Source organism: Carassius carassius, chromosome 12, assembly GCF_963082965.1.
Source record: "Carassius carassius chromosome 12, fCarCar2.1, whole genome shotgun sequence".
Classification (NCBI taxonomy): Eukaryota; Metazoa; Chordata; class Actinopteri; order Cypriniformes; family Cyprinidae; genus Carassius; species Carassius carassius.
This window is the reverse complement of record NC_081766.1, coordinates 14,618,545-14,644,040: the sequence shown is the minus strand read 5'-3', so window position 1 is coordinate 14,644,040 and position 25,496 is coordinate 14,618,545. Positions and strand designations below refer to the sequence as shown.

The following is a 25,496-nucleotide window of genomic DNA, read 5'->3' as shown; positions in this document are numbered from 1 at the left end:
ACAGTTTGGAAAATGGATGCATCAGTGGATGGATGTTATGCCTGTGGGATGGATCATTCCTAAAACAATTAAATTGTGCCCACCTTTCTCAAACTACTGCTGAACTCTGGCTTTGCTAATGACATTCTTGAGGATGAAGAAAAAGTTGACATGACTGTTATTCCATTTATTGGAAATGATGAAAAAGTGGAGGATATGCAATATTTGTCCTTGCATCTGGTTTTAGCATTGTCTTGAACAGAACATAACAGTCACATCTTATTTCCTTTTTTTCTCCTAACAAGTGGTGTCACAATAAGCAGCTTGAGGAAGGAGACATGCAGTATATTCTAAGCAAATGCAGTGTACACTTTTCCACTCTTACTCTGGGAAGTCAGGGTGACCCATTTCTGACCATGACACAGCTATGGCATTTCATCCTGAAAGGAGATAATGAGAGCTCTATTTTATCTTGTCTGTGAGTAAGAAGGTGGCATTTATATTACTGTGGCTAATAGAGAAGAAACACAGGGAGGACTATAGGGGCACCGTCCCCTTCCTGGTGAACTCTACCTGCTACTGTGGCTTTTCTTCTCTCATAGACACTAGCTGGACTTTACTCGGCTATCTGTCTCCACGGCTGAGAAAAAATCAATAACCCATAAGCAGGTCTGTAGTCCATAGTCACTTCCTTTTACAATCAGTGTGCCTCCTCCCTCTGCGCACACACACACTGTAAGTACAAAGATCAGTCAAGTGTGTATATGTGCATGTACCCTTTGGCTCCTAACAAAGGCAAACGGAATTAAGGGGAGGAAAACTCATTTCCTGTTAACTTAGAAAATCAGGGACAGAGAGCTGCCCGTTCCCCTTAAACAGAGGAGATGGAATGAACTCAAGAGTCATCACGGAAGACTGGTTCAGATTTAAAGACAGGAAATAAGATGTTGTGTAATTATACATATTTGCTTGAAATTAAAATGAACTTTGAATATATGCATGAGATGGACAGAAGGCTCTCACCCCTGGAGTAACCCTATAATGATCCAATAAATCTGCAATGTGCGTCATTCAACTTCATAATTGTGATGATGCCATTGTGGCCATTTAGTATTTTGCTTAACACACGTAGATTCTAAACATCAGTAAACAAAATGCAAACTTGACCCTTCAGAGCTCCTACTACAACAGAAGATTCAGATTCATTATGAAGAGCATAGTCAGAACAGGCAAAAGAGTAATCCACAGAACAGGCAATGGTCACGGCAGACAACAAAACAATCGAGAAAACCAGATGAACAGTACAAGATCCAAAAACCACAAAGCCCAGGCAACGCAAGAGAAGGCACAGGAAAACACAGAAACACTGGCTTTAGAAAATATTACAGGAAATATTATAGGATATCAGTCATCAGTGATGTGAGTGTGTGAGTGTGTGTGTGTGTGTGTGTGTGTGTGTGTGTGTGTGTGTGTGTGTGTGTGTGTGTGTGTGTGTGCCATTCTTATAGTGTGTGACTGATGAGGTGATAAGAGACAGGTGACTGCAATTGATGAGTGCTGATGAGTCCAGGCAAAGGATTATGGTAAATGGAGTCCAGGGTAAAGTGGCAAGAATCTAGAATAGAGTGCCCTCTAGCAAAGCTATTAAACTAAACTAATAAAATAAAATAAAATAAAATATATTTTATACAGAAAGGCATGTGCACCTTAAGAGAAAAATGCTGTGTGGTCATTGTTCTCAGTGATCTCTTCCCACATAGTAAATAATAAAACCAGACATCATTTTTTTGTTCTCATGTGACAGCACTGACAGCAGAGTTGATAGGTAGTCTGTTCTGGCAGGACTGCTGAATGTGTGCTTTTGAATAAAATCATCTCCAGACGTTGTAGACCGGCTGACAAGTCAAACTGTCATGAGAATGCGGATACACCTGAGGTCTAGGACCCTGCACTCCTATGTCTGTTAGCTTTCATTCTTTAGACCTTGGGCCTGCTCTCATGTAAACCGAGGGTGTTCTGAAAATAAACACTTATTAAAGCCATTTTATTCCTGTTCCTCAGAGAACAATGACAGCACGAACTCCCAGAAACATGTGCTTGGGAGATATTTTTGGCACAGGTTAGAGCACAGTAACCCATGACAGACAAAAAAAAAAAAAATGCCGGAGGGGGCAGGGAGACATGGGCATCACTTAATTGTTGTGACCACAAGATTCATCAGTGCATCTGTGAGTCTAACTACACATGGATGTTTTATGGCTATCACACAGGAGGATGTGTATTGTCTTTCTTTTGATCTGAGAAACAAGACTTTGTGAGGCTTGCATGCAGGCCTCGTTGGTTGTCAAATGTCCATTTTATGCTGTAGTTGCATGTTTTATTACACACCAGAAATGTTTGCTTTTGACCAAGATGTCATTTTACAACAGGCCACTGTTTGACAAACACAGCCAGAAAAACTCCAGAACAACATCTCTAAATCTATTATGCATTCACAAATACTATTACTGCCACTTGCTCTACAGAAAAGAAGGACTTTTTGGCCATTCTCTTTCTGCTTTTTTTTGAGAAAATAAATTGTTCTAATTAAGGATAAGGCGAATTTAGATTACATGGCTACAAAGGAGTTGGCACCATTTTAAAACGGTTTGTTTTAATACTGGTTAACTGTCTTACTAAATACCGACAAATACATATTCATATAGACATACTCTTATAGATTCTAATTAGTACCATAGCAGAGAAGTGGTTAGAAGAATTATATTGCATTTCATAAACACACCATGCAATGCACTCTGAGTTCAAATGCACAAGGTACATATCTCACTGCACATGTAAAGACACACAAATTATCAGACCTCAGTCGAGCAAACATCCCAATTAAAAACACTATCCCATGCCATATAACTCTAAACACACTATTCATGAATTTGAATTGGTTCTGCACTGTATTATCACACTCCCCATAAGAGCAGATCGTTTTTGTTAAAGATCTTCTCTTTCCTCACAGGCTTTGCAGCACGATCAGCAATCTCATCACTCTTCTCTTCTTCATGTTCTGGTTTTGTTTAGAGTAACTCCAGAGGGGAACGGGAGAGACTGATAGCCTTAGTAGGAGAAATGCTGTCATTGTTTTGAGTAATTGACTTTTTTTTTTCTCAGTAGCTGCATATTATTTTGTTTTTTAAAGTATTTAATGACCAGTACTGGACTGTGTCATTATTAAATAGTTAAATATTACAGTCACTCAGTTATAGCAGCTTTAAAATAATTTCCCCCTCAGCTTTAGAATCTGAAAGTTGCATAATGTATACCTGAATGAAACTGCTTCTTGAACAAAAATGTATGGCAGGATTTAAATTGGTCTACTGGAAATTAATTGTATCATTGTATCATTGTTATTTGCTGTTTGCTGGATAGATAGATTACCTGTGCGCTCATCCTTCCAGAGCAGTACAACATGCCCTCACTACATAAGGATAAGGCGGGGAGGGAGGTTACAAGGACTCTTAGCCTATCACAACCATGCACATGGGAGTAATTCTCTCTCTTCTCACTCTCTCTCTTTCTCACTGCCAGAGTGTGACTTAGCTGTGGCTCTGGTCTGCATGCACAGCAGTAGGAAGCCTACTGAGACAGAGTGATCATCCCTGCTGCCTCCCTGGTTAAATCTGCATGGCGACTTAACACAGAGATTACATCTGCATTAAGAGCACTATGTTTCAGCAACTACACAAGTAGATTAGAGCCTGATGCTTGCCTGGTGCTGGATTATTAGGAGGATCATTTTCCAAAGCGGGAGAAGTGATTAGACATCAGCATGCTGTGCGTTTCTGCAAAGCGATAGAGTTTAACAACCTCAGCTCTTTCAATGATTCAGTTCTTCAAGTTTTCAGTTGTGTCCTCACTGTGGTGCCTGAAGCTGAGCAGATGGTTCTCTTCAAGGAATCCTCAACTACTTCAATGTGTTTCAATCTCCAATATTCGTCAGAGCAAGAATGAATTTTAACAGTGAAGAACAGCAAATTAATTAGTTGGATGTGAGGTTATCTGCAAAGTTTGGACAGGTGAAGGTGTGAGCAGTTTTTTTTAGAAAGAAGGGAGAACTTTGGAAGAATCCCTTACGAGAGTGCTTCAGGAGACCCTGGAGAGATGTCCAAACCTTCACGTCTGGTCAAACCCTCCAAGCAGTCCCGAAAGGAACCTCCAGGTAACCACTCACACATGCTGGTCATCGGGGAGAGGTTGATGAAGGCTGGCAATGAGGGCAACCTGGTGAGATCCAGACCACCCCAGAAACCTTCTGACACCAATCCAGTGGTTTCCAATCCAGGTATTATGCTTCCTACATCTGATTGGTGTTAGCATGATTGCACTTAGTTGATTAGATATATGTCACACTACAAAATATTAGACATATGACCATGCAAGCGCATACAGATTTGCTTACGGTTCTGCCATGAGTTTAGATCTACCCGTCGAGGAGATATTGTAAGGTATTACTGACTGCAGCATGTGAGTGCACTTGTATAGTTTGGCTGATGCCTTCTCTATATGGGGGGATTACGACAGGGGTTTGACCCTCAGTGTTCACTCTGCTGATTAGCTACATTCCCCTCCTCATCATCAAATTCTCTCACATCACTTGATCTCAGTGCTAACCAACTCTCAACTAGATTCACTGAGAGTTCCACACACTTTTAATTAAAAAGTGACTGAATAGGTAGCTGAACACACTGCCTTTAGCATAAAATGATTAGAAATGGTTTATAAGCCAGAAGATTTCATCAACCTTTGCTATTTCAGACTGATTTTGATGTCTATTTACAGTAGGTTGATTTTATGATCTCTAAAAAGCCTCTCAATTGATGTCAGTGGGTGACTTACAAGCTTTGACAGTGCAGTTAGGCAAAGGTTTTGAAGAACAGTCATCGCACTAATTACGTCAGTTTAGAAACCACATGGTAGCTAATAGTTACAGGGACTGAGGCTTCTCAAATCAATTATTATTATATCAGACACCTTCCACAAAAGACATTCTTGTGGTTCATCACTGGAAACACATATACACATACACTCTGGTATTCCTTTCATTGTGGGGACATCCCATTGACACAATGTTTTTTTTTTTTTATACTGTGCAAACTGTATTTTCTATCACCTGCCCCTTAACCTACTCCTCACACCAAACTCTCTGCATTTTTTAATTTTCAAAAAACATAATTTTGTAAGATTTATAAGCTTGTTTCCTAGTGGGGACTAAAAAAATACCAGGTACACCCATACACACACACACACACACAAGATGAAAGTAACACATACACAAACAAAACAAAGCCAGTTATCAGGTGCTACATTATTTGTAATACAAGTTCCATAACACAAATAGCAAATGTGAAATTTAAAATCCAATTCCAGTAATACACTTAACTATAAATAGTAATTCAGTACAAATTTTGTAAGTTACACAAACACAAAGCATCCTGGGTACATGGTGGTGCTTTTTAATCTTTAAGAAATCTTGTTTTAAAAGTTACCCACTTGAGCACACATTTACTATTATGCATTTTCTTTCCATTGTAATCTATATCATTTTAAAGTTTGGAGTCAGTAAGATTTGAAAGTAATAATACTAATATTCTATTCAGCAAAGATGCATTCAATTCAAAGTTACAGATTTAAAGTGACTTACTGTTTTACTTGATTACAAAATAAAAAATATATATTTTAAATATATACTGTTCTTTTAAACTTTCTGATTATCTAATAATCCTTTAAAATGCATCTGGGTTTCCACAAAAATAATAAACAGCACAACATTGATAATAATATGAAATGTTTCTTGAGCACCATAGCAGAATAATTTCTGAAAGGTCATGTGGCACTGGAATAATGCCTGCTGAAAATTCAGCTATGCCATCAGAAGAGTTTGATACTTTTTTTAAAATATAAATTCAATTAGAAAAGTTATTGTAAAGTGTAATTATTTTACTATACAGTACTACTATATTAATTTTGGACGGTAAAAAATGTAAATTGTTTATCTGTTACTACCTGCTTTCAACTTGACTGCTATTTGCTGTTCTGATGTGTTTTCTTTTTCATGTATAATGCTTATTTATGTTATCAGTCTCCAGTCACTTTCAAATGCCAAAACAGTTTTCTTTCACTTCAATGATTTTTACTCACACTGTTTAGAGAGGTATGAGATTGAAGGCACAGCCTTAGAACCACTGTCCCCTGCTGTCACCCATTCCCTCCGTCAGGACTGTTAAAACAGAGATTTATCCCAGAGACAGCACCAATCCTGCCACGCCGCTGCATATACAGTACATGACATTTCCACAGGCACAGAATCCAACACTCTTAGACTCTTAGAGTTCTTTCTACCCCCAGAGGCTCCAAATGTGCTGAAAGAGATTCCTCTGAAAAACTTGCAGCTCCATTCGCCTCTGTGAACTAACACCTAATACTAAAGGCTCTATATGTGCACTCAACTGCAGTTCATATTTATGAAGAATGATTTTTTTCCTATTCAGCTGAACTCCAAAATGCATTTTTAGCAAAAAGTGCACCTGAGATATCACACCTGTTTTTGTGGCAGTCCAAAACTCTGTAACGAGCAAAAAAAGAGTTGGGGGTGTGGTCTTTCCTTTTATAGCTAATCAGAATGGTTGTCACATCAGTTTGACTGCAACAGAGTGTAACAGTCAAGTTATATTTCTTATATTTTTCATTCAGTTTCTCCACTGAAGAATTGATTTTGAACGATAACATACCTACTGTGAGCTACAAAGTTGTTATGTGCTGTTGTTGAACCACATATTATTTCTTTCTTTCTTTCTTTTTCTTTCTTTCTTTCTTTCTTTAAATAACTGTGTTTAACAGTAGAGTTCCTGGTGAAAAACTACATTACCCAAGATTCTGCAAAAAAATCTCCACCAATCAAAACAAATCACATCAAAAGTACTTTTAGTGCCCTCCCACTCATACACTTGTTTCATAACACTCTCAAACTACTTAAATATCACTGTTACACTCTGTTGAAAGTGGGGGTTTGTTAACTAACTACAAGTAGGGAGGCTACTAACTTTTGTGACAGTTTCATATTTTTCCAGTATGTAGGTACCCTTTTTTAAGGAGCTGTATAGCACAACCGGTCATTACATACAGTAGGTTTTTTTTCAAATATATAATCAAACAAGCTTGTCTAAATGGTCTTCTCTATTTCTCTCTTATTTAGGGTTGGAATGTCAGATTAATTCTAGTAGATTGGCTAATTTAAAACTCCTCTTTCTCATATTTGTAGCATTAGAAAGATTAATTCTAGTGAAACAGTTCATTCTTACCTTTCACGTAAGTGTTCACAATGATTTGCTTCACCAGTTCCAATCCCTGTATTATGTTATATATTTTCAACTTAGTTATTTAAATCATGAAATCTTCATGTGCCGTTACCTAGTGTGACTTCATGTGCCTAGTGTAATGCTCTGCAGTTATATAACCTCCCTGCATCTGTCTTTGAAGCACTAATGAAACACAGGAAAAGCCAAATCTTCATGTGCCGTTACGTCAGCTTAATCAGCAGGAAGCGATATGGTTTGACATCAGTGTGATCCCACACAGGATGTGTGCCTGTCTTGTCCCATTCCTCTCTGCTGCCCTGTCCAACCTCATTTTTGTTCCTGCCACCAACTTAGCTCTATGGCATTCTCACAGCTTTGGAGCAAAACACAGAAAACCCACAGTATGCAGAGCACAACAACCTAAAAAAATCTATGTTGTAAATTATGGAGTTTGAATTGAATTCAAGATTGAATTGTATATATTTCCACATATTTCCACATTAACATTCCTGTCATTCAGCAGCATGTTCTGCATGGAAGAACTGCAGAAGACTGGTTAATGTACAGGCCACTTCTGTGCAATTTTCTGATAATGATTTGGAGTCTAAAGCTACTGTGAGCATGCACTCAGTCTAATCTCCAATCAAGTCCAGTTTGTCGAGTTATGTAGTAGCTAAGCCCAGCAATATCAGTGCTCACTGTTGTCAGAACCACAGCTACTTCAAAGCCTGAGCTGGCCAAGATCCACACTGCTTAGCTTGGCCTCTTCAGACTGAGTTATTAAAAATACATATTCCCTCTCACAACAAAAACTGGCTATAATGAGACTTAGAGGTGACTTGAGGGAGAAGACGGCAATAGCTCTTCCTCAGGTTGCGCTATCCTTCTTCTCAGAGATTTATTTCCTACTCATTATAGTCAGGAAAGATGATTCATCAAAGACATCTTGCCAGGTGAGGCTGGTCTTGTCAAGGTTTTTGTTGTATTTTCTGTTGTTAGTCAAGCCACTTTTTTTATTGGATTTTGAGAAAGCCTGAGATGTGAGTAAAGTCAATCTGGAACAATCAGTCACTCACAGTGTTACAGGTTTAAGTGTTGTAACTGGCATGAGTGGTGTGTAGTATTAAATGGAGACCGTTTCCTGAGGTTATCCATTATCATAAGTGGAGGTCATGTAATATTTTTAAAATGCTGTGGTTTGGTTTCTCTTTCTACCTCTTCCCTTTCTCCATAATGTTGTTTTCGCTCTCTGCACACACATAGAGACATATAAGTTTGACTTTGTGGTTTTCTAGCTAGCACCAGATAGCTGGTTTTGCTATTTTTAGGGTATTTTCAGGGAGTTACAGTCATGCCAATTTAGCAAAAGTTACAGTGAAAGTACCTGCAAAATTTAAATAGGTGACTGGGGACCAGGATAAAAACTTTCAAATAAAGAGACATGACAAGCATACTAAATCCAAGATTAACATACCAAACTCAAAACTAGTTTTTTACTGGAAGTTTAAACTTATGAAAAAAAACATCCTTTTAACAAAGTGACTTGAACAAGCAGCAAAAAAGTAGTAGTTTTTTATGCCAAATAAATTAAATAAATCAAGCAATATGTATCTGATGCTATTTTATTCCAACTAAAGGACTGTGATGAAATGGAATGTGATAAATTGCTTTAAAGTGCATAATGAGCCAAGAAATTACTAATGCACATACTGAGGTCTGAACACATGCATCAAGTATGCCATAATACAGTTTATTATGTGCATCCTCATTTAAAAGCTTTTTTTTAAAAGCTGTTATTGCACAGCGCTTAACACAGAATACGTCATCTTTATGCTTGACTGAAACTGTCCTTTTAGATAACTCCAACAGATGCTGTCAAATCACAGAAGCATCTTGTAGCTGTCATACAAGGACAACACTAAGTTTCCCAAAGCTGCCAAACAAGCCAGAACTAACCGATCAAAAGCCACTGTCTTGAACCTTTATAGGTGTTTGGGTTCTTTATGTCTGAGTCCTTGTCTTGACTTCCAGTAACGTTTTGAGTGCTTTTTCATTTTCTCATGTGAATCTTCGTAGCCATCTGGAGGTGTTTTTTGAAGCTGAATCCTATTTTTATCATAGGCATTTTCAGCTTTAAGATTAGATTTGTCACTGCATGGTTAATTAATAGACTGCTACGAATGGCTGGTAATTTGGTGCACTGCCTAGTCCACAAGCCGCAAGCTATGATGTCATGTTTTGCAACAGCATAAAAAAGAGATGAGTGTCCCTCATTCCTGCTCTCTTAACCACCTTACAATGGCTCCCTATCTCTGTGCTTGTCTTCGCCCAGCCAGAAGCTCTCAATAGGTGCAAACAGCAGAGAAGGGATCCTTCTCAGGACCATAATGAATTTCTCCTCTTCTCATCTGTGCTGTTTTTGATGTGCGCTGCATGTACATGCTCGCTGAGAGTGTAGTGAACCATTGCAGCATGGCAGTCCAGAGGACCCTGCTTCTGGGCACAAGTGAACTAGATCAATCAGCTTGGCTTTGTCAACCTATGAGAGCCCTCCACCGCCACTGTTACATCTGTGTCCCTCCATACACTGTGCTGTTCTTAGGTGTCACATCCTTTTGGCAGTCTTTTAGTTTTAAATCAACACACTGACTGAGACAGTTCTCCATATACAGTACATCCTTTATGTTTCCTACAAATCAGTGCATGACTAACATATACATTAGTCAAGAATTTTTATGCTTTGTTTTTAAAATAAGTATCTTGTGCTCACAAAGACTGCATTACAGTAAAATCAGTAATATTGTGAAATAATTTTCTATTTTAATATATTTGAAAAGTAATTTATCTTTGATGGCAAAGCTGAATTCTCAGCTATCTTTTCTCCACTCTTTTCTCTAGTCTTCAGTGTCACATGTTCCTTCAGAAATCATTTGCAGTTTTGGTGCTCAAGAAACAGTTCTTATTATTATCAATGTTGAAAACAGTTGTGCTGCTTAATATTTTTGTGGAAACTGTGATACACTACAATTCAAAAAGTGGGGGCATAAAAATTAATACTTTTATCCAGCAAAGACACATTAGAGTAAAAATATGTATAATGATACATGACTAATGGCTGTTGGGAATTTTTTTTTTTTGACTTCTTATATATAACTATGGTAAAACAAAACCAAACATGTACATTAACACTGAACGAAGCTGAGTGATGCAGATTCCCCTTATCCTACTAAAACACAAATCCTGAAAGTGTTTCAGGGAAGTGTCTTGTATCCTAGAGACCTGGTGTATTTATACCCTCCTTATGGGTTAGCTTGGAAACAGAATACCATTAGTGAACAGCTTAGAGGTGTAAACTTGGCTGTGGCAGCGCTTAATTCTCTCATCGGTTGAATAAAGCTGACCTGCTCAGGGACTTTTATCTGTGTTGTTGGTGTCTATCTAATGGTGCTGAAAGAGGAATGCCTAACAATATGATGTCCTCTGGGCAGCCCTTCATATAAATGTCACTTTTGCCCATTGGACTGTAAAGTTGATTTTCTGTTATCACTTTTTTCTTAGTCTTTCTTTTAAATGTTAAAAGTGGCTAGAGAGAGTGGATTTGGATGTGAAAGGAATGTTGCATGATATCAAAAGGGCAGGTTTGAAAGAAGTTGTACATTAGGAAAAAAATACACTCTGAGAAAAAGTTAGTTACTAATATGTACCTTTAAGGGATCAATGAGGACCCTTAAGACACAAATGTGTTCCTTTTGAAAGGGTGCTGTGAAAGGACTCTCTGTTTGTTGTGAAAATATTTTACAAGTCTCAGGCTATGATTCTCACTATCATTTTATTTCTATCATTTAAGATTATAAAAAAAGTGAAGTGAAGTGACATTCGGCCAAGTATGGTGACCCATACTCAGAATTTGTGCTCTGCATTTAACACATCCGAAATGCACACACACAGAGCAGTGAACACACACACACACCGTGAGCACACACCCGGAGCAGTGGGCAGCCATTTTTTATGCTGCGGCGCCCGGGGAGCAGTTGGGGGTTCGGTGCCTTGCTCAAGGGCACCTCAGTCGTGGTATTGAGGGTGGTGAGAGAACTGTACATGCACTCCCCCCACCCACAATTCCTGCCGGCCCGGGACTCGAACCCACAACCCTTCGATTGGGAGTCCGATTCTCTAACCACCAGGCCACGACTTCCCACTATATATATATATATATATATATATATATATATATATATATATATATATATATATATATATATATATATATATATATATATATATATATATATATATATATATATATATATATATATATATATATATATATATATATATATATATATATATATATATATATATATATATATATATATATAGTATACGTTTTAAAAGTTGTTAAATTGTATAATGTAGTGTATAATGTACACTATATCGTTGTTTTTAAAATTTATAATAATAAGAAATGTTTCTCAAGTACCAAATCAGCATATTAGAATGATTTCTGAAGGATCATGTGACGCTGAAGACGGGAGTAATGATTGCTGAAAATTCAGCTTTGCCTTCGTAGTAATAAATTACAGTTTACAATATATTAACATAGGAAACAATTATTCTAATTTGTAATAATATTTCAAAATATATATATTAATATAATAAATAATATTTTATTATATTTGTGTATAGCCTAGGTGAGACTTAAGCCTATTAAAAGAAATGAATAAATACAAAATCTACTTTAAAACATGTTTAAAAAACTCCAAACCTTTAAACAGTACTGTATATATAATAATAAAAGAATGTTTTTGATATATTATCTCATTGTATTGTTTAGCCACTGTTGTTTTGGCTAGATGCCTTGATCTGTGGATGGACAGGAAGAGAGGGTGCAGGAACCAGTGGAAAAAGAGATGTAACAAAATCTGCCCTGCTCTTCTAAGCATTGCTTAAAATGCTGTCGAAACCTCTGTTGTTGTCTGTTCCGGGTCACAGGTAGGGTTTGTTGCTGAAAAACGAACCCCTTGCTGACAGAATGAGAGCTGTGCTTTGAAACTTGAATGACAGCTCTTACTGGCTTTACTGTGTCCATTGTCTTAAACCTCTGATGCCGTAACCTGTGTCCAAACACTCGGGAACCACAAACATAAACACTTTTTATTCTTAACTAATTGTCTGTGCCTTTTCTAGGCAGTAATCTCTGTCACCTCTGTCCCATCCTTGCTGATAGTATACAAATGTGAGGTTTCAGGAACAGGAATGCCATTAGTCTTACAACAGACCCTCCTTTTTGCTGCATTTCCGACCCACACACACCTAACTTACATAAACTTCAGCTCAGTAGAGCAGAGAGTAGAGCAGTGGGCGAGACACATATTTAATAGAGGGAGGCAGTGTGAGCCTCACGCCGAACAGGATATGCAAACAATCTCAGAGGACATTTAGAGCTGGTAAGTTTTGTTGTTGTTGTTGTTTGTTTTTTTGTAGGACTAGATTCCACCTATCAATGGACATAGATTTCATAAGCAGTGGTTTGGGATGCTTATGTTTTATGTTTGAATTGCTGCTTACGAACTTGCAGATATTGAAATTTATCATTGAGATTTCTATGGCATGTTTTATGTAGTGTGTGGCGACAGTGTGTGTGCTGCAGTTATGTGGACTTCAGCATTTTTTGCGAAGCGTTTTTGTCGTTGAACCATTTTAAAAAGTGAGATTCCGCAATATATAACACGACGAGCACATTATGTAAAGGTAGATACTTATTAATCTACCTAACTCTGTTGTACTGTTGTATTTAAGGCAAATCCTTATTTATGCAGAACATATACAGGTTATTGATGTTCAGGAATTGGGCGGTTGAATCAATCCAGCAGATTAATTGAATTGGATGATCTTGGATATGAAAAATTGACTCCACATTTTAATTTCTAAAAAGGTAACAGCATGGAGCCAAAAGTTTTGACAGTATTTAATGTGGTGTGTGGCAACTATTAACTCCTTAAAATTCAAGAAATGTTTTCTTGTTCCACTTCTCAGGAAATGTTTAAGTCATGCTTTATTTTGGCAAACCACATGTGTGCTTGTATGATTTAATAAGAGGAACAGTGTTTGGCTCAGTCTACTATGCTTTCAAAAGACTGACACTGGCATGATGAGAGTGGGAAATGTACAAAGGGGGGTGTAGCTCACCTCATTTGCAGTAAAGATGTTATTTTTGTCATATATTCTCATACATGTAGGCCAAGCAATCATTTATTGCGTAATAAAGCAGTCACATTAACATGAAGTTTTGTCCTCTAGTAGGAAATATCATGCCTGTCAAAAACACTGCAACTATTTTCAACAAAGCTCTTAAGTTAAGAGAACACATGGTGAGGATACCCTTACACTTATAACTTTAAAGAAATAGTTCACACAAAAATGAATATTTTCTGAAAAATGTACTCACCTTTAACCATCCAAGATGTGGATAAGTTTATAGATTTGGAGAAATTTAGCATTACATCACTTGCTTACTAACTGATCCTCTGCAGTGAATGGGTGCCGTCAGAATAAGAGTCTAAACAGCTGATAAAAACATCACAATAATTCACAAGTAATGCACATGACTTCAGATGATCAATAAATATTGTGAAGAAACAAGCTGCATATTTGTAATAAACAGATTCATCAAGACATTTTAACTTTAAACCATTGCTTTTGGCTAAACAATATGAGACATATGTCTATAATATTACTTTCTCTTCATTCTTGTTTTCTGCTTTCATTTTTTAGGGTGAACTATTCCTTTAACTTAAAGGGGAGCATCCAACTGCAGTATTTTTAATGGTCCTTATGCTTCCCCCAGAATGTTTTAACTTGAATGATTTAACTTTTGGCCCTCTAGGGGTTGAAGCATAACAATGCAAGTTACTTACAATGAACATTGTTTTGGTAATTATGTGAGCTGGGCTTTGGTTGTGCTCTTCTGCGTGGATGAATCTGATGTTTTGAGGTGTACCCGTGTTTTAAAGATGATCATATTATCAGAGCAAATGTCACGTGTTTGAAATCTATTCACTGTCCCCTTTTAAAGAAATCCAGTGGTTATGACTGGATTTTGAGATGTGGGCGCTGCACTCAAAAATGAGCAGACTAAATGACTGGACTGTTTGACTTTTGAAAAAAAGTGAAAAGTAAGCATTCGTGGAGGAAAATCTATGACATTTGGAAAACACATAATCTTTCATTTCATGCTGACTCTAAAGTGAAAATCTCTTCAAATGAATCAAATGAGATTTCAAGATAAACACAAAATATAATGTTTCAAAATAAAATAGAATGCCAATTTTAAAATGCTCTGCTTATGAGCTAGAAAATGAACCAGCTGTTACAGGTAAATAAATGATGGTTTCAGTAATGAGTTGGCTGTGCCAGAGTAACCCGCAGACATTGCCACAGTATTGAAATCAGCTTTCAGATTTGTGATACATCAACAGAGATGTGAGTCCTAATGGAGAAGAATGCAGGCCTCTACTGTGGGCCAGCTAAATGGTCTATGAAATAGCACTGGTTGATGAGGCTTAATTGTTGTTGAGGTCTGCTGAAATGCTGATGGCAATGCGTCAGCCCAAATCTTTTGAGCCAAGGCATTTGTGCGAGTGGGCGCTAGATGGGTTGCATTCCACTGCTTTGCTGACTTTGCTGAGGATTTGTATTCAACGTGATTGTGCCTGCCCTGAGTTAGAGAGCAGAGATGGCACATTAAGTATTTCCAACAACAGGTGTGGTGTTTATACTGAGACTGTGGGTAGGAAATTACTAATTAAAATCAATATAAAACATTTAAATAATAAGGAAATTAAGGAGGAAATTAATTGCAATACATGCTTTGGTGTAGCCTAGCACCCTTTGAAAAATGTCACCCAGAGACATTCAGAGTTGTGTTTATGTTCAATTAACTTAATGCTATTGATGATCATGATCCACTCTATCAGTCCAGATGTGAACCTGCTTCTCAATAAACAATGAAGTAATAATCACCAAAACTCATAGGGTTTCATGCAGTGAATTTGTAGATGATTGTAAGAGTTTTATATTAATTAATACAATTTGTGTATTCATAAATTTGTGGCTGGCCTGCAGCTGTATAACTTTGGCAACCCAGCAAAGTATAGTGTTGCAGCCATTTTTCATGGTGTTTTAGTTTTAGATGATGCGAGTTGGTTTGGATTTATTGTTAGTCTGTGTGAATTACAAGGGGACAGGAAAAACAGTCAAGGACAAATAAATGGAAAATACTATGCAAGGGGGATCTGACCTGTGTGATATTTCTTGCCTGTGTTGAAGCTGGTGTCCTGATATGCGAAGTGTAGTACCAGGTTAATGGAAAATTCCTATGCTCTCCACTCACAGAATAGCAATGAAAAAGGGGACTTTTTTCTTTTAGTGAAGAGACTAGTGTAGCTCGACTTTAATTTTTATCCATATGTGAGTTCACTTGCACTCCAGCCACTAAAGTTCTCGGCTCATATAAACATCCTTTGGTCTTGGTATAGTCAAATCTCTAATGATACATTCCAACTCTTGATGGAAAGCAGAGTCGAACAGCCTGAAGTTGAATTTTCTCAGTATTTTGGCTTTCTAAAAAGTTCTGCCTGTTTGAACAGTTTGGTTTGAATATGCTGTTGATACACTGAGAGACTGATACTCTTGGCTAATAAAGCACTATACAGGTTTCTATGGACACTGTCTACTTTAGACTGTGAGAGAGGAACTACCAAAAAAAATTGCAAGGTCATGGAATAAGTTTTACAAAGGAGGTACATTCTTCTCAATGTGTGAAGCTCAAATATGGCCAAGAAAAACACTCATAATACAGACTCCTACCATATTATTAGACACTGTGGCTTGCCACTATCAAATATTTCTTAAGAAAATATTTAACTCTATTTTCATTTTGATTTTAAAAGTAAAATAACTTTATTTTTACACTTCTTCCATATTTTATTTTCCAGGTTTAACCAATCGTAACATATGAGAACTCTCAGTCTTATTAAACACTAGATGGCACTGATACATTATATTATAGACATTTGTGGTAAATCATTTAATCATACAATGTCAGATTCCAGGGATTAGCTTCACCATGTCAATGTTCTATTGTTATATGGAATTTGTACTTTGTATAGCTGAGGATCTGTTGGAACAAGTCAGGGAATCATTCTCAGCAAGTCAGTTGACGAGAATGATGGATGTGTTGGTTTTATTTCATTCACACAGTGTCCCTTGAGTTACCTAACACTTCAGAGCATTTATTCCTGGACTATAAACGAATGCCAAACACAGTTTAGGATTTAAAAGATAAAGCAATCCTCCTATAACAGGACAGAGAGGTAAGTATGCAAAGCTGCTTATCATGGATAGCACAGACTCCAACACCTAATGCAAGCACTGTAGTGAAAACTGATCGAAAGCAAGTCATTAAAAAATCCCACATTTTATGACTATTCAGTTTTACAGAATACTTAAGGATTCTCAACTGAAGACAGTACACTGAATACTAATCACAACACACTGCAGTCAAACATTCAAGCCATGGCAGATGGCAGACACAAAATACTCTAACCATGCCAGTTATGTCCAATGCCATAATAAGAACATTCACAATGCCAGTTAGAAGTTGATTTCCAGTGAGGGAAAGTTTTCCTTGTTACGTAAAAAAAAAACCTTTCCCCTCAGAATGGGAAGACAAATAATGGCCTTGGCTGAAAAAAATCATTGTCTCACTGTGGATATCATGAATGAGTCTCATGACATAACTGTAGATGTCATTTCATCAAAGTTTCACTGACTATTTGTTCACTAAAAAATAAATAAATACTATTAGATATATTATTAAATAAAAATAAATTATATATATATATATATATATATATATATATATATATATATATATATATATATATATATATATATATATATATATACACACACACAGACACACACACACAAACAGTAAAACAGTATAGTGAAATATTATTAGTTTTATTTTAATACATTTTAAAATATAAATTCTTCCTGTGATGGTAAATATGAATTCTCAGCAGACATTTCTGTAGAAACATTTTTATAAATTGTACTGTATATCTAATGAATTGGATTTCAGATGGCATATATATTCGATCAGGAAAAAGCACACAATGAATCTCATGTATGGCCCTAATGACCCCATAAATATTTTGTGTGTGTCTACATGGTATTTGACTGCTATATCTAATTTTTCAAGCATAAAACTCTCACGAAAGAGGCAGAGGAATCAACACTTACCTCCGTTTGAGAGGAAAGCAAATACTTGTGATGCCAGGCCTGCAAATACCCAAACCTATTGAAATCCTCCACACTTTTAGCTTAGTATGGAAGATGAGACATTAGCCAAACTCAGCTTGAAGTCCACACCATAATGCTTAGGTTTTGGAGATACAGGTTTGTCATTCAGTCCCAAGTGCATAAATAACATCTGTGAGTGAAGAGAGGATATCCTCTCCATAAAATGACCTTAAAGCTTGGAAAATGACAGACAATTTTGACCAGCTCAGACCTGGATTTTCTCCAGTGGTCGTCTGTTTTACTGAGGATAGTATAAATTAGAGAGAATAAAGGATATAAGGGGAGGTTTTTAATAACCCATACACTTGGAACTGGATAACATTAAAAGACCATTAAAGGGAGAGTTATACTCTTAAATTGGGCGCAAACATAGAAAGTTACCCAGAGGGGCTTTGCAATACCACTGGAGATAATGTTAGCCCATCTTTTGTTCATCTGAAGTAATTAAAATACAATAAAAATATAATATAGATGATGAATAGATGGATAAATTGATAGATACAACATACATGTTTCAACAAATCTTACAGATTTAATAAACAGCTCACTGCCTATAACAAAAAAAAAGTAATTTATTCATTGTCTAACTGTATCTTTTTACACATCGGGTATCACAAATTTTTGACCAAAATAATGTTTCAATACACAAGATTATATAATGTTGTTTATTTATTTATTTACATTCAAATGTTTGGGGCCTGGATTTTTTTTTAAATTGACCGAAAGTCTCATTGAAGACATTTATAATGTTTCAAAATATACATTGTTCTTTTGAACTTTTGTCAAAGAATCCTGCAAAAAAGTATCATGGTTTCCACATAAAAACTAAGCAGCACAACTGATTTTAACATTGATAATAGTAATCAATTATTCCTCATCACCAAATCAGCATATTACTGTAAAATGATTTCTGAAGGGTCATGTGAGACTTAAGACTGGAGTAATGACTGCTGAAAATTATGTTTTGCCATCAGAAAAATAAATAACATTTTAATATACCAGTTATTTTACCTTTTAATTTCCCAATATTACTGTTTTTACTTTATTTTTGATCAAATAAATGCAGCCTTGATGGCATAATAAGTGTATATAGTGTATTTGCATTTACAAAAACATTATATTTATAATATTGATAATATATCTTAAATCATGAGAAATTCTACATTAAAGGTTTTACAAAATTTGAACCTTACACCAAAGATCATTTGCGAAACAATTGCTGATGTGCATAACAACACAGACATCCTTCATGTTCCTCAGAATAACTGCTGTCGTATATCTATCTGTATGTACAGAATGAATGATAACTTTCAGAGGAGTGTGACTGTTTCTTTAGTCCAACAACAAGCAGGCATTCATACATAATCACCACAGGAACAGCTGGCCATCATCAGTTATCTACAGCCACTTCCTCTCAGGGCCATCCAGATATCTGATGTTGAGCACACACCAAGCAAGTTTTTTCTCAAATGGGTGGTGAAAATGGAAGGAATCTCTTTTCTGGTCAGAAATGGGAAGCGTCTAGTAAAAATGTTTCATTTTTCTTCTAGAGTAGTACAAATGTAAGTTATCACTCCATCTCAACATACCTCATTCACAATATATGATAGGTTCTGCACAAAAATTAGAAAAAAATTATTTATATTCTCTCATGAATTATGTTTTATGGGGAATAAGCGCAAAGGCATGCAAACTGCAACAATTTCATCTTCATCAGTCTGACCCTCTTCAGTTCTGTTGACAGTGTGATTTTTCTTTCAAAGTGTCTCTGTGAGGAAACAACTCTTTTAGTGTCCAATTTTTCATAAGTAAGCAATGGGCTGGGGATATTTCACGTCAGGAAAAGTTAAAGGGCTTCAGCAGACCATTACTAAAGAAATGTATGACACCTTAAAGGGATACTCCACCCCAAAATGAAAATTTTGTCATTAATCACTTACCCCTGTGTCGTTCCAAACCTGTAAAAGCTTATTTTGTTTTCGGAACACATTTTAAGATAATTTGGATGAAAACCAGGATGTTTCCCATAGACTGCAAAGTAAGTTATACTGTCAAGGTCCAGAAAAGTATGAAAAGCATCATCAGAAAAGTCCATCTGCCATCAGTAGTTCAACCGTAACATTATGAAGCAACAAGAATACTGTTTGTAAGCAAAGAAAACAAAAATAACAACTTTATTATACAATTCCTTTGTCAACAGTCTCCTCTGTGTCTCTCCACATCACTCAAACAGCGTACGCTCTACTGTGTCAGCCGTGCCACAAAGTATTTATGCTTTGATTTGATTTGATGAAAGAAAACAGTGCATCCTTGTGGAGTATTCTCGTCGCTTCATAACATTACGGTTGAACCACTGATGGCAGATGGACTATTCTGACAATGTCTTTCATACTTTTCTGGACCTTGACAGTGTATTTTACTTGGCAGTCTATGGGACAGTCTCAAGCCTCCCGGTTTTCATCCAAAATATATATTAAAATGTGTTCCGAAGATGAACAAAGCTTTTAAAGGTTTGGAACGACATGGAAGTAAGTAATTAATTATAAAATTTTCATTTTGGGGTGGAGTATCCCTTTAAATGTCCAACAATACTAGGCCTGTAAAAAAAAAATTACATAAAGCACAAATCTCACCACAATTGTCTGTGAATGGATCGTCTCAGTCCCTATATTCATTTTTCATACACTACAAACTACAGGTCACATGAAAGACCATAAAGTTCCTCTTCTTTTCTCTTAATGTTTTCCAGTGAAGCTTATCCACAAAGGGAGGACAGCAGCACAATAAAAAATGAGAAAATTCCTCCACATACCACAGGGTTTTTAGATGTCCTCATTAAGCATTAAACTCTTTCCCTAACAAGAAGCCCGAGACTCCAGAATGGCTACCATGAGAAAGGAAATTAAGTGGGATTACTGCTTGTCTCTCATTAGCTTCCAATGATGGAATATGTCTGTCTTAGCCAATAATGATGCAATAATTCTTTACAGTAAACTTGTTGGAACATTCACCCAAACAAAACCTACAGGTTCCACAAACTATGAAAATTAATTTTGCAGAAATGTATTGATTTAAAAGGATGTGTGCAGTGCTTGCAATATATCAAGTAGCATGGTACATTATATCTAAAATTATTCGAAAAGGCCTGTAAAGCTGTTTTATTGTATAAGAATTATTTGTATCATATTGTTTTACATATGTCTATTGAATGCACATTCACAATATAACAGAACAGCTGTGGTATTTCAGTGTTATTTATATACTATTACATAGTATTTATTAATATTTGGAATAAGTATTTATTTATTTTTAGCTATATTTAACTTTTATGTATTTTTATTTCAGTTTTAGTTTGACTCATTTTAGTACTGCATTTAAACTTATTTATTTGTTGACAAGACAACATTTATAAATTTCATTTAAGTTTAAGCTTTTCATCTAATATTTATATTTTGTTTCATTTTAGCTTTTTTTCAAATAACAATATGGTTATGATTTTGGTAACACTTTATAATAAGTTCTCATTTGTTAACATTAGTAAACGAATTGGCTAAGATAAACTAACAATGACCAATATATATTTTTAAAGCATTTTTAAATCTTTGTTAATGTTATAGTTAGCAGCAATACAACTGCCGGTTGTTTGTTCATGTTGGTTCACAATGCATTAATTAATGTTAACAAATAGAAATAACAAATACATTTTTAAAATGAATTAATAAATAAATGATTAATATAAATAAATGTTCATTGTTGGTTCATGTTAACTAGTTTATGTTATGAAACATTATACCATGATTTTTAACAGTTTACATTTTCTTAGTTTTAGTTGGTAATAACAACAGTGCATGTGAATAATAATTCTAAAGTATATCAAACTGTTGTTTGCAGTAGTTTGACTCCCCACTGGAGGGCCTCGGTGCCATGCAGTCAGCCCGGGCTAATAATGAGCCATCACACTGAGTTCACTGAGACCTCTTTTGGCAAGGAGCAAGCTGTGTATGGGAAACAAATGGCCTGTTTGTAGCTTTGCTCAATAATTGCTCTCTTGGCCAGCAGCTGTCCGACTCTAAGCCAGTCATTGCCTTGACTCTGTTGCTTATCACACTAATTAATTGCAGGTCTCAAGCCAAGTACAGCCGCCCACTGAGTGTCCCTATCTAATCTGTATTCCTTTGTATATGTTCTTATGCCTTTAATCAAAGAGCTAGCGAGAAGCAACCAGAGGATGTGCTCCCATGAGGATGTGGACAGAAACAGCAGAAAACAAAGCAGTGCAGATGAGAGCGAGCAGACAGACCCCTGGTCCCCTCACACTGTGCCAAGGAGACACACAGTAGGAGGGCCTCATACTGCCGGGGATGTGATCGTCATGCAGTCCTACAACATGGACCACAAGAAAGAGGCCTTTCTTGAGCATTTAAAACAGAAATATCCCCATCATGCCTCTGTCATTATGGGGCACCAGGAAAGACTCAGAGACCAGGTAAGCTTAATCAGCCCAAATCAACTGCTGAATATTTTTTCGCTTAGGCTAAATCAGGTTTTTAAATATAAAAGTCAAATCAAAATGGCAACATCAAAAACAGATGAAAGCATATGATAAAATAAGGTAACAGCACAGAAAAAAATCCATTGTTTTCTGTGTAAATCATTACATTTTGTCATCCCAGTCAATGATATTCCATAAGATGACATAGTTCTATAAGAGATTGGTCCATGCCTTGCTAGAAGAACTTTTACAGTTGGTTTAGCCCCTCTCCACATATGTTACCATTCCATTACTCTGACCTACACATGTATCAAGGAACACTGACATTTTTATTGCAGCTAGTTTCCGCTTGACATTTTCATTGTATCTTTGCCGGATGGATAAGTTTGAGTGGTGTAGTCACAGCTTGGACTGTTGCAGGTTTATTTTTATGCATGCTTAAATAAACTGTTACATTAATAAAAAAAATAAAAAAAATAAAATGTGAATAAACTGTTTAACGTACACCTTAATTAATTAAATAAATATAAAAGGTAGGCTAAATTATAGCCAGTATATGTCACGTAAACATAGGCTTACGCAATCAATGTATTATCAGTCACCTCCAGGTGACTGACTGCGCTCACGTAGCTACAGATATCCAAAGCTGTAGAATTTTACACCATTAGTAGGCTAGTTGCTTTCAAATGAAGCAGGTACACAGCAGAACATACCCAAAGAAACCCATCTGAAGTCTGGGACGCGGAATGTAGGCTAAAATAAAGCGCGTTAACTTTGAGCGCTGCTGCAACGTCACTGACCGCATTACATGTGATAATTACAGATGGGATTATATTTATTAAATTGCAGTTGTTGTTATCAACTTTTAATAAATTCTGATTTGAGTAATATTTTATTTTATCAGTATACTAGTAGAGACAATACTACAGAATACGGCCACTCGCCTACTGCGATTGACCAATCAGAATTGAATACTCCAAAGAGTCGCGTTACACTTTAATAGGCAGCCTCACTAATGTTTTCAGGACTTAATGTCGCTATCTTGATTTAAGATGTAGTAAACACGAAGGGGATGGAAAGGGACATTTCGCAACCACCTTGCTTCAGTGGTTTTTTTGTAGCCCAACCAGTCTTTCAGGTAAGTTCATGTCGGTGGGTGTGTCTCTGTGCAGACGGCGCTGATGTCACGGCTTTTAAAGATCGTCACTTCACTACAGACAAACTTCTGCAGCGATCTACATCTACTTTCAGACACACTAACGGACTTGCTATTGGCATTTGCTATTTATTATCTGGAATATGTCTTTCTTTGTGTGAAGAATCAAGGTGGAGGTTTTGCATCAAGGTATTGTAAATAAGCCTAAAATTACAATTGTTTTACAGTGTCAAGTCAGTCTGTGTAATCAATAGGCTTGTCTCAACTCTTTAAGTAAGGAAACTTATGTTTATTTTACTTTATATGTATAGGTTTTTAATAGTTAACGTCCATTATACAATTTAACTAAATTATGAGCTTTTAGCTAATGAATCAACGCATTGTCTTTAAAGTCATCGGAATAATGTATGATTGCCATGGTAAAAAGTGCAGTGTTACCCTAATATTAGCATCTGATCACCTGACCATTGGGGGTCTTCTTTTAACGTATTTGCTTTCCCAATAGCTGGTTCCTTTCAATGCAGTGTGTCTGTCTCTTGATTTTTTTTTTTTTTTTATCATAGTCTTGGTATGTTTTTTTTTTCTGTGGCTGCACAGCCGTGAGTAATATCATATCATTCCCCTGACACTGAATAAAACTGAAGGGGTGTGTGTTTCATCCACCTTTCGCTCTTTCTTACTTCAGTAATATCCAGACCCAGAGAGAATGATGTATGATTTATCTGCCCCTGCTAGTGCGTTCAAAGACCTGGCATTAGACCAGCTCAGATGAAGCATGGTTTGTGGCCATTAATCTGCCTGTGATTAGAGTAGAGTGCAGTGAACCATACAAGCTGCCCCCTCAAGCCCACCCTTACGCTTTAAACTGCTGTATTCAGGCCTCTCTCGGCATTCTGCAGGTAATGCATTCTGACAGTGCCCGAGTGTGAGCGTATGTCAGCACACTTTGCTTATGCGTGTGAAATACGTGTAAATTTGATCCCTGGTCTGCAGGGTGCAGTTGAAGCACCTGGATCTGGATAATAAGAGTAACACTTTCAACAAGTGTTTTTTTTTTCAGGGTTATCCTTAAGCAATCTTAAGAATGCAATCATGTTTATTTTATTTAATCCACACAATGAAATGTTTAACGTATATTTGAATTGTGCACGTCTAAAATGATCCCAGCTGTCATGCATCATTAATCTGAGTACAGTTTCATGCACTTTGTTTTTACAAACGAACATAAAAGCCTATTATTTGCTCTGTGCACACCGGAGCGATTGTTAGTCATCTCACAATGCAACACCTGTGCAAAGATAACATCAAACTCATATTCATCACCTTCAAGTCTCAGCCTGGATCTTCAGAATGAAAGATTTTTGGATCTGCCTCCTATGAATTGCCAGAGCACTGTTTTCCATCAGTCAACATAGATTTTAACTTTAAAAAGAGGTTTCTAGTATTGCCTGCATAATGGGCGCGTTCACCTACCTCCATCAAAGCCAAAGGATGAAGTATTGGGTGAATGTGGAGTCACTGCAGCAGTAATGTGAATAATGAAGCTGATCTATTGTATTCTTAAGGGCTGTTCACACAGAATATGTTTTTTGTATTCCACTGTGGTGATTTTCCATTGTTTTTGTATGTTAAGATGCTCTAGACGAATTTCATTGGCCACTGGACTTGCATCTTGTGCCTTTTGCAGTCTCGCTCATGACATGTCAAATTCAAATACACTTCAGTTATTTGAATTATACTTCCCAGTGTCTCACATTTTGCATTCCACAGTACTGCTTTTTGTAGTTTTTCTATAAAAAAAACATGCATTCAATGTATTTCTCTGACTGTTGCAACTTTTTGCAATGTTTCATGCATATAGTGTTCAAAAAATCTGGCTCTCAAGTTAAAATGTCAACTTTTTAAAAATGTGTATCTTTTTTTTCTTGCATTCCACTGATCTGATTTCTCATAGTTTTTCATTGGAAATGTGTTAGAAGTTTTTGACTAATTCACTCTTGCAATGTTTTGCACATTACACTCCACTAAAAACCTGTTGCTCAAGTTAAAAGATCAACTTTTAAAAAATCGTGTCTCTAAATCTTTTTGTCAGCAGAGATCCTCCAAAAGGTGCAACAGTATTTTTTTTTTTAGATTTCCATAACATAAGACCTCA

General features: G+C 36.4%; 1 protein-coding gene across 1 annotated transcript in view; it reads left to right on the top strand.

The window, feature by feature from the left end:
- Positions 1 to 3,607: 3,607 nt before the first annotated feature.
- The window catches only part of LOC132154892 (sickle tail protein homolog), a 61,538-nt gene continuing 39,649 nt past the window's right edge, over positions 3,608 to 25,496 (top strand). The window contains exons 1-2 of the mRNA XM_059563615.1: positions 3,608 to 4,312; positions 21,899 to 22,179. Of these exons, the coding sequence (XP_059419598.1) occupies positions 4,132 to 4,312; positions 21,899 to 22,179 (462 nt within the window). The 5' untranslated portion in view covers positions 3,608 to 4,131. The remainder of the gene's footprint in view (positions 4,313 to 21,898; positions 22,180 to 25,496) is intronic.